We start from the raw sequence: 16,189 nt of genomic DNA, 5'->3' as shown, positions 1-16,189 counted from the left end.
CTATTCTATGTGTTGTCTCTTCCCTGTGTTGATTTTTCCTTTGCTGTGCAGAATCTTTTTAGTTTAATATAATTACATTTGACTATTTTTTGCTTTTGGTGCATGTGCTTTTGAGGTCTTTTCTGTAAAATGTTTGCTAGACTAATGTCTTGAAGTATTCCCCTGTTATCTTATAGTAGTTTTGGATATTATATTTAAGTCTTTTATCTATTTTGGATTCATTTTTATATATGGTGATAGATTGGTGTCTACTCTCATTTTTCTGAATATGGATCTCCAGTTTTCCCAGCACCATTTATTGAATAGACTGTCCCTCCCCCAATGAATGTTCTTGGTGATTTTAACTAGAATCTGTTGGCTATAAATACATGGTTTTATTTCTGGGCTCTGTATTCTGTTTCATTGGTCTATGTGTCTGTTTTTATGACAGTACTATGCTGTTTTGGTCGCTATAGCTTTGTAGTATATTTTGAAGTCAGGTAGTATGATACATCTAGCTTTGTTCTTTTTGCTTAGGATTATTTTGGCTGTTCAAAGTTTATTATGAATTTTAGGATTGTTTTTTCTATTTTTGTAAAGAATGTCGTTGATATTTTGATAGGGATTGTATTGAATCTGTAGATCACTTTTGATAGAAGGGTCATTTTCACAATATTAATTCTTCCAATCCATAAACTTGAGATGTCTTTTCATGAGCATTTTGTCATTTTCCTTTTTATAATTTTCTTTCACCTCCTTGGTTAAATTTATTGCTAAGTATTTTTGTAACTATTATAGATGGGATTGCTTTCTTAATTTCTTTTTCTGCTAGTTCATCATTGGTGTAAGAAATGCTGTTGATTTTTGTATGTTGATTTTGTATTCTGCAACCTGACTGAATTTATTAGGTAAGAGTTTTTTGATGGAGCTTTTAGGGTTTTCTATATATAAGATCATGCTATCTGCACAAGGACAATTTGACTCCCTCCTTTCCAGTTTGGATGTGTCTTTTCTATCTTTCTCCTGCGTAATTGCTCTTGCTAGGATTTCTAGTACTATGTTGAATAAAAGTGGGCATCCTAGTCTTGTTCCAAATCATAGTGGAAGAACTTTCAACTTTTCCTCATTCAATGTGATATTGGCTGTGGGTTTGTCATATATGGCCTGTATTGTGTGCGGGTATGTTCCTTCTACACCTAACTTGTTGAGTATTTTTATCATGAAGGGACATTAAATTTTATCAAATTTAGTGCTTTTTATGCATCTACTGAGGTTTTTGTCCTTCATTTGGTTGATGTGATGTATCACATTTATTGATTTGCATATGTGCAACCATCCTTGTATCCCTGGGAAAAATTCAGCTTGATAGCATTGAATGATCTTTTTAATGTGCTGCTGGATTTGGTTAGATAGTATTTTGTTTTTCTGAGGATTTTTGCTTCTATGTTCATAAGGAATATTGGCCTGCAGTTTTCTTTTTCTGTTATGTCTGGTTTTGGTATAAGGTTAATACTAGCCTTGTAAAATGAGTTTGGAAGAATTTCCTCCTCTGTCATTTTCCAGAAGAGTTTGAGAAAAATAGGTATTAGTTCTTTACAGTAGAATTCAGCAGTAAACCTCTCAGGACTTGGGCTGAGAGTTTGGGCCTTTTTTTTTTCTTTAGCAGATTCAATCTCACTTCTCATAATTGGTCTGTCAGTTTCTCTCTATTCCTTCTTGGTTTGATCTTGGTAGGTTGTATGTGTATAGGAATTTATCCATTTCCATTAGCTTTTCTAATTTGTTGGCATATAGTTCAAAATGATCTCTAATAATCCTTTGTATTCTTGTGGTATCAGTTTTAATATCTCTTTTGTTTCTAATCTTATTTATTAGGTTTTTTTGGTCTTTTCTTTCTTGGTTAGTCTGGCTAATGACTTGTTGATTTTGTTTATCTTTTCAAAAAACCAACTTTTTGAACCAGGCATCATGGTGCGTTCTTTCTTGTATTCCCAGCTATTTCTTGTACTTCCCAGGAGTTAAGGTGGGAGGATCATTTGAGCCCAGGAGTTTGAGGACAGCCTGGGTTACAGGAAAACCCCATCTCTTATGAACAATTTTTTTAAAAAATCTTTTTATTTTGTTTATCTTTTATAATATGTTTTAGTCACAATTTCATCAATTTTTGCTCTGATCTTTGTTTCTTTCCTTGTACACATTTTGGATTTGGTTTGTTCTTGCTTTTCTAGTTCCTTGAAATGCATCATTAGGTAGTTTACCTGAAATTTTTGTACTTTTTGATGTACACATTTATTGCTATAAACTTTCCTCTTAATAATGCATTTGCTGTCTCACATATGTTTTGGCATTTTGTGTAATAAAATGTTTGTGTTTCTATTTTTATTTATTTCAAACAATTTTTTCTTGATTTCAGCATATGGGGATACAAATGTTCAGGTTAATTACCTATATTGCCCTTGTCCTTCCTCCCCCCTTGAGTCAGAACTTCAAGCTTATCCATCCCCCAGATGGTACGCATCACACTCATTAGGTATGTATGTACCCATTCTCTCCTTCCGTCTCCCATCTGCCCGACATCTGATGAATGTTATTACCATTTGTGCACTTAAGTGTTGATCAGTTAAAACCAATTTGATGGTGAGTACATGTGGTGCTTATTTTTCCATTCTTGGGACACTTTACTTAATAGAATGGGTTCCAGCTCTATCCGGGAAAATACAAGAGATGCTATATCACCATTGTTTCTTATGGCTGAATAGTACTCCATGGTATACATATACCACATTTTATTAATCCACTCATGAATTGATGGGCACTTGGGTTGTTTCCACAACTTTGCAATTGTGAATTGTGCTGCTATAAACATTCGAGTGCAGATGTCTTTTTTATAGAATGTCTTTTGTTCTTTTGGGTAGATGCCCACTAATGGGCATCCTGGATCAAATCTTAGATCTACTTGTATCTCTTTAAGGTATCTACATATTACTTTCCACAGAGGTTGCACTAGTTTGCAGTCCCACCAGCAGTGTATGAGTGTTCCTATCTCTCTGCATTCATGCCAACATTTGTTGTTTGGGGACTTTTTGATAAAGGCCATTCTCACTGGAGATAAGTGATATATCATTGTGGTTTTGATTTGCATTTCCCTGATGATTAGAGATGTTGAGCATTTTTTCATGTTTGTTGACCATTATTCTGTCTTCTTTTGAAAAGTTTCTGTTCATATCCTTAGCCCACTTTTTGATAAGGTTGTTTGATTTTTTCTGGCTAATTTTCCTGAGTTCTAAATAGATTCTAGTTATCAACCCCTTATCGGATGTGTAGCATGTGAGAATTTTCTCCCATTCTATAGGCTGTCTGTTTGTTCTCGTGGCAGTTTCTTTGGCTGTGCAGAAGCCTTTTAGTTTAATCAAGTCCCATTTATTTATTTTTGTTGTTTTGTTGTTAAATTCTTTGCCTAGGCCAATGTCTAGAAGAGTATTTCCAACCTTTTCCTACAGAATTCTAATAGTTTCATACCTTAGGTTTAAGTCTGTTACCAGCGTGAGTTGATTTTTGTGAGAGGTGAAAGGTGTGGGTCTTGTTTCAGTCTTCTACATGTGGCTACCCAGTTTTCCCAGCACCATTTATTGAATAAAGATTCTTTTCCCCAGTGTATGTTTTTGTCTGCCTTGTCAAAGATTAGATGGCTATATGAGGATGGTTTTATATCTGGGTTCTCAGTTCTGTTCCACCGGTCAATGTCCCTCTTCTTGTGCCAGTACCAAGCTGATTTAATTACTATAGGCTTGTAGTATTGTTTATTTCAGACAATTTTTAAATTTTCTTCTTAATTTCTTCCTTGCCCCATTGGTTGTTTAGGAGCAAGTTGTTTAATTTCCATTATGGAAATTCCCTTATATGCAAACTGGACCCTTTTCTCTTGCGGCTTTTAGAATTCTCTCTTTGTCTCTAACTTTTGATTAATCTGACTAGGATGTGCCTTCGGAAGGACTGTTTTTGGTTAAATCTATTGGAGGATCTTTGAGCTTCCTAGATCTAGATATCCATATTCCTCTAGACTTGGGAACTTTTTAGCTATTATTTCATTAAGTAGGTTTCTATGCCTTTTTCTTTCTCTTCCTCTCCTGGAACTGCTATAATGTGAAAACATGTTCACTTAATGTTGCCCCATTATGTTTTGTAGGCATTCTTCAATCTTTTTCATTTGTTTTTATTTTATTTTTTCCTGTGACTGGGTAATTTCAAATTCTCTGTCTTTAAATTCAGAGATTATTTTTCCCAGTTGATTAAGTCTGCTGTTGAAGCTCTCTATTGTATTTTTTATTTCAGTCATTGAATTCTACAGCTGCAGGATTTTTGTTTGGTTCTTTGGCCTTGATTTCTTTTTCAGAAACTCCTACTATATATATGTTGTATTTTATTTGCATATGATACATATTTTCTATCCTCTTTCAAATTCTTTTCATGTCTTTATTTCTCTTAAAGTAAAAATGTTTTTCTTCTTTTCATCATTTTCTCTTATGGCATTATCTATTGTAAATTTTCATTCACTTTGACATTTCTTCTAGTTTTCTTTTCTCAAATTATTTTTCTTTAATTTCTGATGTTTATGATTTTTATTAATATTTTATTTTTAAATTTTTCTGATTTCTTAAAATATATTAGTTTTAAGGACTTTCAGGTTTTTTTCTCTTAGTTATAGAGCAGAATAGGCCTCTTAGGCTTAGTTTATTACATTTCCACCCAGGAAGTTTCTGCAATTAGTCATGTGTTTGCATCCTCACTAGTCTCTGTTTTTGTGACACCAGCTTTACATAAGTACCAAGATGTCTGTAGCTTTCTCTGTCCCCCAGCACCAGCTCTGCGACTGGAATCAGCTTCTACCAATCTCAGAAGTCGAGTGTCCTCAGGGTAAATGTTTGTTTGCAAATGATCAAATGTCAATTCACCACTTACTCCTTTTCAGGCCTTTCAGCTCTCTCACCTGCTGTGCTGTCACAGTCTTTCTTCCTGATAGGTTTTTGTCTCTTAAGTATCATATGACTGTGTGACATGGTTCCTTTTGCTTTTCAGACATGTTTTGGGTTAACTTGTTTGACCCCAACCTGGCACAATTTCAGAATTTAGCAAATATGTTTACAAGGACCTTCTATGTATTTAAGACCCTTTTAGTCTTCAGTTTTATTATCTCTCAAGCCTGGTATGATTCAGAAAAATATCCTGCATGTTTCTCCATTCTCAAAAATAGTGTTTGCCTCTGTTGCCAAGACTAGATTTTTTAGCCTAGCTAGTCCTGTATTGTCAAGTGTCTCCTGTTTAAAAACAGTTATATTGTCAACACTCAAGTGTCAACATTACTTCTAGGGTTTTGCTTCTTATTTTCCAGGGTCTCTTGCTCTAGTAGATTATCTTTTAAGCACCATGAGACTATAGGAAGATGTACTGTGCTTTTCAGACATTTTTGGCTTAGATTTATGCCCTCCAATCCCATGTAACTTCGTAAGTCAATAAATACCATGATTGCAAAACTGGCTGTGTATCTGAGGCCTCATAAAACTCAAGTTTTGTCACTCTGCCCCTATAGAAACATAAAAAGCTTTGCTTGTTTCTGTGTCCCAGCAGTGACCCTTGTTCAAATAATAGCCGTGGTTCCCAGCCTCTAGTCTGTGCTCAGAATCTGCAAATTCTTTGAGGAAAAAGAGAGGTGCATATCATTAGTCTACCTTTGAAAGATTCATCCCTCTGATATTTTAGAATCTGTAGTCTTCTGTAACTTTCTAATAGCTTTAAAAGTTTGATTTTTTTTCAGTATTTTCTAGTTTTCAGTATGTGCTTTGGTCTGCCATGTGTGGGTTCAAAGGCAAAACTTCTTTGCCCTCAGAATTTTCACTGGAAAATCAACTCATAAACAGATTGATAAGAGAAAAATTATCAAATTTATTTAACATGTATATAAAGGAACCCCCAGAAAATGAATATTCAGCTCCTCAACAGGGCTCAAAAGCTTATATGCCTTTTTGATAAAATGGGGTTGAGGACAAAAATGAAATTCCATTGAGGGAGAATAAAGGATTATATAGCTGTCTCAGGTGGTGGATACCAATTGGGATGAACAATAGACTAATTAAAAAGCTTAAAAGGGAAAATCTGAATATGTCCTAAGGGCTTTGAAAAGCTACCACATATTCCTGGGATTTTAGAAGACACCTCATATTTATAGGACTGTGCATATATTCACAGCTGTATACGTGGTCAGTAAAGACCAGAAGGCCCTCATCTTTTAATTCTACCTGACCTTCAGGCTCTTTACAAACAAGAAGTTAAGACTTAGGCTGAGTGTTGTAAGTGTACAACACACACGACCTCTCAGCAAACACTGGGATACTTACCGGTTTTAAGAGTTTGCAGGAATACCTGTCTAATCATTACCTAACTACTCAGCTAAAAGAATAGAGATATCAGGAGCCACCCACAGGAAAGAATATAGGCTTTACAGAATTAATTCAAAAAATCACTGAACTAATAATTGTGATAAGCAACAACAACAAATAGTGGAAGTGGAGGGAAAAAAACTAATAGAAACTGTCTCTGAGGAACCTAGACATTGGATTCATTAGACAAAAAGACCTTAAATGAGTTATATTAAATATATTCAAAGAACAAAAAAAAAACTGTGTCTAAAAAAATAAAGTATGAGAGTTATGTCTCAGTGAATAGAAAATATGAATAAAAAAAAGATATACATTACTTTTTAAAAGAACCAAATAGAAATTCTGGAGTTGAAAACTAATCAAGAAAGGAAAAGATTTGCAAATGAAAAACTCCAGAAATGAAAAATACTTTAGAAGGACTCATTAGCACATTTAAGCAAGCAGAAGAAAATATTAGGAAACTTGAGGATAAGTCTAATGAGATAATCCATTAATGAGGAAAAAACAGAAATAAGTATAAAGATAATTAACAGATACCCAGGAACTTGTGGGACGCTATTAAGCATGCCAACATACCTGTAATGAGAATTCCAGAAGGAGAGAAAGAAGAAAAAGGACAGAAGGAATATATGGATAAATAACCTTCAAAAAGTTCCCAAATTTGATGAAAACTATTAATCATTTCAGAAGGTCAATAAACTCCAAGTAGGATAAACTCAAAGTGATCCACATTTAAGATACATCATAAACTGTAAGTCAAAAGCCAAAGACAAAAAGTAAAAGCAGCAAGGGAGAAGGGACTTATCATATACACAGGTTCCTCAATAAAATTTAAAACCGATTTCTCATCAGAAACTAAGTCCAGAAGGTAGTGGGATGACATTCAAAGTGCTGAAAAGAACTGTTAACCATGAATAATGAGCAAAAGTATCTTTCAAAAATGTCAAAGAAATTAACATTTCAGACAGACAAAATCAGAACATTTACCACTAGCAGATCTACACTACAAGAGATACTAAAAGGAGTCCTTAAGGCTACAATGAAAGGATGCTAAACAGCAGCTCAAATTCACATGAAGGAAGAAGGAAAAAGAACAATGATAAAGGTAACTAGGTAAGTACAGAAGATAGCCTGAATGTATTTTTTGCCAGTAGCTCTTTATTTGTCCTGATTTAAAAGATGACTGCACAAAGCAATAATTATAAATCTGTGTTAATGGAAAAATAATATATAAAGATGTGATTTATGTGAAAATAACAACATAAAGAAAAGGGGGGGTGTATCCTATTGAAGTTTTACTGTATCCTATTAAGTTTTAATCTAAATCAGATTCTCATATATTAAGATTTATTTGTAATCCCCATGGAAACTGCTAAGAAAATATCTCAAAACATAGTTGATAGGCAATTAAAAATGTATTCTAGGAAATCTCTAACACAAAAGAAGGGAGCAATGGAGAAATACAGGAACAAAAAAGACATATAAAAAACAAATAGCACACACAAAATATCAGATATTTTAGTCTTAAAATTTGAAGGGAACAATCATGAAGGTAATCTAGTACTTTTTGTTTCTTGGAACGGAATTCTCCTCCATGATATCCTTGATCTAGAGGGGCATCAGTGCTCTACATGAATAGTTTTAGTGATTGCATTCTTTCTCCCTCTAAGACAGCCATTCTATTTATTTTCTTCCTTTTCTATGTCTTTCACACCCATACAAGCAGTTATATTTTCTGTTATCCACTTCATTGACTGATCAGAATGGATAAAAATAAGCAACATCCAGTGATATGCTATTCAAGAAAAAGATCTCATAATATGGAAAGGTTGAAAATAAAAGGAAAAATACATGCCATCAAAGCACTAAGTAAAAAAAGCTGTGGTAGCTATATTTATTAATAGTAGATCAAAAAAAGTTAAGGAGAAGAAAGCAGTTATAGAAATAGATGGAGTTATTTCATAATGATAAAATGTAGAAACTATAACAATTCTAAATTTGTATGCACATTTTTTGTGATTTTTTTCTACTTGCCCTATTCCTCAGTTTTACACTGAATGTTCTCTTCCTAGTTTCATGCTGTCAGCAAATTTTTAAAATCATTTTTCTTTATAATCTATGTTCATCTGATTTCTTAGAGTGAATGAACTCCTTATTAATACTAATCCTTATCTCTGCTTACTTTCCTAATACTAATCCTTATCTCTGCTTACTGGTTCCTTTTGTTGTCAGTTCTCTTTATTTCTGTTTTCATTTGACTAAAGGAACAAGGCTATTAGCTAGTAGAAAAACATATTTGACATTAAATTATATAAGATTAGCATACACATGATCTTAATGTGAATGATATAGTTTACAAAGCTCTCTTCAGAATTCTATTTCCTATGTTCTTGTATGTGTTTATTAGAAATTAAGAGCAAACTGTTCAGACAAGCAAGGGTAGATGTATACTTTTATTCCAATTACCATGCCTTCCATTTTTGCCTTTTCTGGCTTGTGCTTGCATTTTGGCTTATGATTAATAATTCTAAGTCATTTCTTTTGTAAGTCATAGATGTGTGTTTGAATGCTTGTAGCTACATAGTTTTCTCAAATACTTAAGCCTTAGAATGCAGGTATCATCTTTTTAGCATTTATATAAAAATGTATAAGATATTATTAATTTACATATCTTGACACAGGATTCATTCCCATTCATTCGTTGATTCAAGAGGCATCTTCTGTATGCCTAGTCTTTGATAAGCGGTATTAGCAAAACTATAATAAAACTGTGCAGTTTATTGAAAAGGATAATGAATTCTCACTTACCCTTTCATTTCTTACCAAAGACATACTAGCACTTAATTCAATTTCTTACAATGGGGAAGGGGAAGAGCAAGTGCCAAAGAAACATATAAGTATCATTTTGGGGGCAGTGAGAAAATGAATTAATGGAAATCTTTTAAATTTTTCAGGATGAGAGAGACCTAGAGAAAGATGATGAACTGGAACTGAAAAGAAGTCTTTTATACAGAGACTCTGCCTATGATAGTGACCCCGAGTTAAGGTATGAACTTGGTTAATGCTGTGTATAGAGATTGTTCTAGTTAGTATAAAAATAACCTGTTTTCTGATCTGCTGATTTGTGGGAAATTTAAACCCAAAAGTATAATTAATAATTTTTTTATTTTTAACTATGTAAATTCCTATGAAAATATTTTAACATGGTTATATTACTGAATTTTTTCAGTGAAAACAAATACCATCAATTTATAGTGATACATTTTATCCTACTTAAGATTTATTTGGCTGCCCTGAAAACCAACATATTTCAAGGTGTATTTATGTATTCTAATCTAAAAAAAAAGTTTCCATAATTTTAGACTATGAGGCAACTTTTTAAAATAATATAGGAGCAAATTTTATATTCTTGTAGCCTAAAATCTGAGGAATTTTAATAATAATAAAATTTTTGCAAGTTTATACCATCAAATCCCATAAAGACTTGAAAGTTTTGTGTCAATTGCCATAAAATGCAGTGTTAAAAATGATAAGTTGGGGATTTGTACATTCAAAGTTTCCTGAATCCTTGGATGCTATGCCACTGATTATTATTAATATAGGACTTTCACCTTCCTGAGATTCCTAAGAAAGAAATATAAGAAGAAATCTCCAAATAATGGAGTATGTTTTATTTCTAAATGTGGTTTTGCACTCAAATCTCTAATCTTTACTGTGGTGAACTAGGCTGGATCAATTGTGAACCTGTAAGGACTTTTCCTTTTGCCCCTTACACAGAGTGTAAGTGTGTGTGTGACCTTGTTTCCCAAAGTTACCGCCTCCTAAGCAAGAGGCAATCTGGGACTCTCATTAAGGTAAGTGGTATATTATAGATGGATTTGAAGGAAAAGCAATACAAAGATTAAGGGAAGATTCAGAGAATATATACCTTGGGAAAGAAGATTTTCTACCCTTTGCTATTCTTCCTTAAAGCTGTATTCCCTAGATTGTTACATTGGCTTAGCATCCCAATTTTGAGTGCTTAACCCATATAATTAATTCTTTTTAGAGGTGCTTAATCCATATAATAAATTCTAATTTACGCAAGAAGTAAGTAGGGTTTATATAGGAAAGGGTTTGATTTTTAAACTTTTATATGTATCACTCTCACATATAAGTGAGAGCTTATGATATTCTCTTTTCTATGCCTGGGTTATTTCACTTAACATAATGTCCTCCAGTTCCATCTGTGTTGCTACAAATGACAAGACTTCATTATCACTGAATAATGTGTTTTGTAGCTGAATAATACTCCATTGTGTACATATACCACATTTTCAATGTGCATTTATCCATTGATGGACACTTAGATTGATTCCATATCTTGGCTATTGTGAATAGTACTGCAATAAATATGGGAATGTAAATATATTTCAATGTGCTCATTTCCTTTCATTTGAATATATACCCAGCAGTGAGATTGCTGTATAGATGGTAGTTCTATTTATAGGTGTTTGAGGAAGGTCCATAATGTTTTTCATAGTGGCTGTAGTAATTTACATTCCCACCAACAGTGTTCAAGCATTTCCCTTCTCTGCATCCTCTGCAGCATCTGTTATTTTGTTGTCTTTTTCATAAAAGCCATTTAAAGTACTGTGAAATGATATCTCACTGTGGCTTTGAGTTTCACTTCTTTGCTAATTAGTGATGTTAAGCATTTTTTTCTACACCTGTTGGCCATTTGTATGTTTTCTTTTGAGAAATGTCTATTTAGATCTTTAGCCCATTTTTAAATCCAAATTAATTGAATTAATTTGGGTTTTGCTATTGGGTTTTTTTTTAACTCCTGACCTCGAGCAATCCGCCAGCCTTGGCCTCCCAGAGTGCTAGGATTACAGGCGTGAGCCACCGCGCCCGGCCTGCTATTGGGTTTTTTAAGCCCCTTTATATATTCTGGTATTAACCCCTTGTCACATGAATAGTTTGTAAATATTTGCTTTCATGCTGTAGATTATCTCTTCACTTTGTTGATTGTTTCCTTTGCTGTGCAGAAGCTTTTAATGATATCCCATTTGTTCATTTTTGCTTTGGTTGCCTATGTTTTTAAGGTCTTACTCAAGAAATCTTTACCCGGACCAATGTCCTAGAGCATTTCCTCAATGTTTTCCTCTATTTCATAGGTCAGGCCTTATATTTAAGTCTTTAATCCATTTTTATTTGATTTATATATATGGTGAGAGATAGGGATTATTTTCATTCTTCTGCATGTGGATATCCAGTTTTCTCGGCACAGTTGTTGAAGAGACTTGTCCTTTCCCCGATGTACGTTTTTGGTGCCTTTGTCAAAAATGAATTGATTGTAAATATGTGGATTTACTTCTGTGTTCTCTGTTCTCTTCTGTTGGTCAATATTTCTGTTTTTATGCCAATACTATGCTGTTTGGGTTATTACAGATTTGTAGTATATTCTAAAGTCTGATAGTATGGTACTTCCAGCTTTGTTCTTTGTGCTAGGATAACTTTGGCTATTCAAGGTCTTTTGTGGTTTCATATAAATTTTATGATTGTCTTTTCTATTTCTGTGAAGAGTGTCATTGGTATTTTAATAGAAATTACATTGAATCTATAGATCACATTGGATAATATGGACATTTTAACAATATTCATTCTTCAAATGTATGAACATGGGATTTTTTCCATTTTTGTATGTTCTCTTCAATTTTTTTCATCAGTGTTGTATTTATTGTAGAGATCTTTCACTTTTTTGGTTAAATTTATTCTTTGGTCTTTTTAAAAAATAACTATTGTAACTGGGATTATGTTCTTGATCTCTTTTTCAGTTTGTTTACTGCTATCAGATAGAAATGATACTGATTTTTGTATGTTGATTTTATATTCTGCAACTGGACTGAATTTGTTTATCATTTCTAGCAGTTTTTCGGTGGAGTTTCTAGGGTTTCTAAGTATAAGAATATGTTGTCTGCAAACAAGGCTAATTTGATTTCTTCCTTTCCAATTTGGATGCCCTGTATTTCTTTTTCTTGCTGGTTAGGACTTCCAGTACTATGTTCAATAAAAATGGTTCAAATGGGCATCCTTGTCTTATTCTAGATCTTAGAAAACCATCAATTTATCTCCATTCACTAAAATGTTAGCTCTAAGTTTGTCATATAGGGCCTTTATTATTTTGGACTATGCTCCTATTACACACTTTGATGACAGTTTTTAAAATCATAAAGGGATTTTGAATTTTAACAAATGCTTTTTCTGTATCTATTGAGATGATCTTATGGTTTTTTTCTTGATTCTGTTGATGTGATATAAGATGTTTATTGATTTGTGTATGTTGAAACATCCTCTAATCCCTGGAATGAGTACCACTTGCTTATGGTGAATGATCTTTTTAATGTCTTGTTGAATTTGATTTGCTAGTATTTTGTTGAGGATTTTTGCGTATGTTCATCAGGGACATTGGCCTATAGTTTTCTTTTGTTGTATTTTTGTCTGGTTTTGGTCTCTGGGTAATTCTGGCTTCATTGAATGAATATTCCTTGTCTTCAACTTTTGGGAATAGTTTGAGTATAATCGGCACTAGTTCTTCTTTAAATGCCTGATAGAATCCAACAGTAAAGCCATCAGGTCCTGGGCTTTTCTTTGATAAGAGACTTTTTATTACTGTTGTGATCTTATTACTTATTATTTGTCTAAGTTTTCTGCTTCTTCATTGTTCAGTCTTGCCACGTTGTATGTGTTGAGGAACAAACTTCATAATCTGTAACAAGCCTGAGAGGTCTAATCTGTAACAAATATTGCTTTTATTGTAGTAGGTCAATTATTTTATTTAAAAAAATAAATTCAGTCTTTGAAGGAGTTAACATTTGTGATAAATGATATATTAAGTCCATAACTTAATGTTTATGATAGTAAAATTATAACTTCAGTATTATAAAAAAAAGTACTATCAACACTTCAGGAAGAGTTTCCTTTTCTTCTCAATTCTCAGCACAGCTAGCCCTAGTCCTGGTCTATTTCATTAGCTTCCCATCTGCTTGCTCTCACTCGCATGTTCTCTCTCTGTCTCTTGCTTCCCCTTTTTTTTTCTTCAAGACCCTCAAAAGTGCAGTGGATCCCTATCACTTCAAATTCAGCCTCTTCTGCCTTGTTTCCATTTTTCCATGAATGGCTCATATTGAGCCTAATTTTCTATTCCTCCTTGAGGACAGTAGCAGCATGACATAGCAGAACGGACCTTAGAGTCACAGACATGGTCTCCTTTCCTATTCTACTACTATTAGATTAATAGTATTAAATAATAGCTGAGTAATCTTAGGCAATCATTTAACTTCATTGAGTCTTAATTTCCACATGTACCAACTTCTAGGGGCTGTAAGATTTATTGACAAATATATAAAATACCTAGTTCAGTATCTCATATTCAATAACTTTTTATACATATAGTCCAAGGTAAGCCTTTACTATACACTTTACATATATTCTCTTTAATTTTTAAAACAATTCTTGAAAAATGTAATTACAGAAGGTGAGACTCTGGACAATTAAATAAATTTTCCAAAGTCCCACAGCTTATAAAGGACTGAGCTGGAATTCAGGTCCAGGTGTGCCTGACTTTTGGAAGAGCTATGCATTTTCATACCAGATGGCCATATCAGATCATTTGGGCTCTGCTTTTACTGTGCTACACCTGTCTCTGTTCTCTGAATTCCTTTTTAACTCTAACATAAAATTCCCATATTATCATTTTATAACAGTTTCATACAAATAGTTCTGCTTCCCATTTTAGAGAGCCACTCTTTGAAAGCATAGGTCTTATTGTATTTTATTTTGTCCCCTATAGAGTATCAAATACCCATGCAGTACTAAGTAAATATTTCATTTATATAGTAATACCTCTAATTTAGTTTCACTGTTGTTTTAAACCGTTTATATCCTTTTTTATAGCTCATATCAGCGCTCACGTGGCACTCTCCATATGGATGATGGCGAATACTGGTCCAACAGGGCAGCCTCTTATAAGGGAAAATCCCACCGACCCATCTTTGAGAACAGCATGGACAAGATGTACAGGAACTTGTACAAAAAGGCCTGTAGTTCTGTTTCTCATACACAGGAAAGCTTCTGAGACCATCCACCATAAACTGTATGAGTGTTCGTGTCAGCTTTTAATGAAAACGTTTGATGTGATCAATATCTGTATTCTTTTTTTTAAACATTTGATTATAATTGAGTAGTTAGACTTGAGTAAGTTCATTACTTCAAATGGTAAATTACCATAGGAAAGTATCTTTTTATTACAGAAAAGTGTGCTATTTTCCAGTGTCAAAGCTCTGTGACATAATCGTAACTTCCAATCTGTGACAAGGCTATTCTGTGACATACATCTCTTATCACCATCTACAAATCCAAGAGTAGGTTCTCTCTAGAAATGTTCTGCCTTAATCACTTTGTAATTTCTTTTTTCATTTGCTTGACTGGTAATCTTGTCTATGTAAGATTTAATTAATGTTAACTACCTTTTCTTGGTAATGAGCAAACAGATACATTATCAGAAATGAGTTTTCCAAGAGTTAAACTCCGTTTCAACTAGCAATTTCTACTCTTTTAGCTCATAACAAATACCTTTCTTTTTGAAGTTTATGTAATTACTCACTCCTTCTCTGGAAGAACTGTCTAAGTTACCTAAAATGTATTACATTTAGCTAGAAATAGCAGTATCCAGGTATGATACAAAATATGAATAATTTTTAAAGATAGAATTCTTTGTATGATTATCTTCTAGGGCCATACCTTTAGTGCAACCAGAATCAGAAAATAGCCTTTGTTGGTAAGCTTATAGAAATTTGAAAAGAATAAGGAAAATATTGTCATTTTATCACTTTAGAATTTTTATAGGTATCATATGGCCCAAGAAAGTAGTTTTCTCACTTTAAAGAATACTTGGAGCCATAGGGGAGTAAACTATTATAGCCAAACACTTTGTAGTAGACCCTTAAAAATCTATTGGTTGATTGATAAAAATGTTTTCCTTTTTTACCCCAACACAAACCTGTGAAGCCAGTGACACTTTGAAGGTAAAAATAAAGAAATTACCTCACGTTTACCACAGAGTGGGGGCGCGGAAAGCAAAGAATAGAAAATAAATGAACTTGGCTTATAAGCTTGAAGAGTTGACCATAAGATAATGTTTTCTCATTGACTCTATCTTTGGTTTATTTCACAGTTGTGTTTTACAAAAGAAAAAAAGAAAAATGACTTGAATGCTATGACGTGAACTTCCACATTTGAAATTAGCATGTAGAATTGGGTGACTATTTTTTATAATAGAACTTTTAAACATCATGTTAAAAGTGTTTTAGTATGACAACCTATGAAATATCAGAAAGTCATGAGAGCTATCTCTATGGGCCACAAGTCCTGGGCTTTATTGTCTCATCTCTGTCATCTTCTAGCCGAGACTCTTTAATTCTCTGGTCCTTCATTTCCTCAGCTATCAAATGATGATAGTGCAGTAGATTCCAAACCATGTTCTGTGGACCAGGACCACCATTCTAGAAGATGATTGTAGGAATGTAGATATAAGTATTTCATTGGTCATGTAACTTTAGGAAAATCTGTTTACTACACACATTCACACACACACACACACACACACACACACACACACACACACACACACCCCTACCTCTTAGAGAGTCATATGTAGGATGATGAGAATGAAAAGTGTTACTATTAATGCTAGAACAGCACTTGTAAGTGGGCTGTCTCTGGCAAAGAAGCAC

General features: G+C 33.4%; 1 protein-coding gene across 2 annotated transcripts in view; it reads left to right on the top strand.

Moving 5' to 3' along the window:
* Positions 1–14,598, top strand: part of SPATA6 (spermatogenesis associated 6) — a 108,068-nt gene extending 93,470 nt beyond the window's left edge. For both annotated transcript variants that reach the window (XM_012776126.2, XM_012776125.2), the window contains exons 12-13: positions 9,368–9,459; positions 14,352–14,598. In XM_012776126.2, coding sequence (XP_012631580.1) covers positions 9,368–9,459; positions 14,352–14,532 — 273 coding nt within the window. In that variant the 3' untranslated portion in view covers positions 14,533–14,598. The remainder of the gene's footprint in view (positions 1–9,367; positions 9,460–14,351) is intronic.
* The last annotated feature ends 1,591 nt before the right edge of the window (positions 14,599–16,189 follow it).

This window comes from Microcebus murinus, chromosome 2 (genome assembly GCF_040939455.1).
Source record: "Microcebus murinus isolate Inina chromosome 2, M.murinus_Inina_mat1.0, whole genome shotgun sequence".
NCBI classification, from domain to species: Eukaryota; Metazoa; Chordata; class Mammalia; order Primates; family Cheirogaleidae; genus Microcebus; species Microcebus murinus.
The sequence above is the reverse complement of the archived record's forward strand: the minus strand, read 5'-3'. Positions and strand labels throughout refer to the sequence as shown.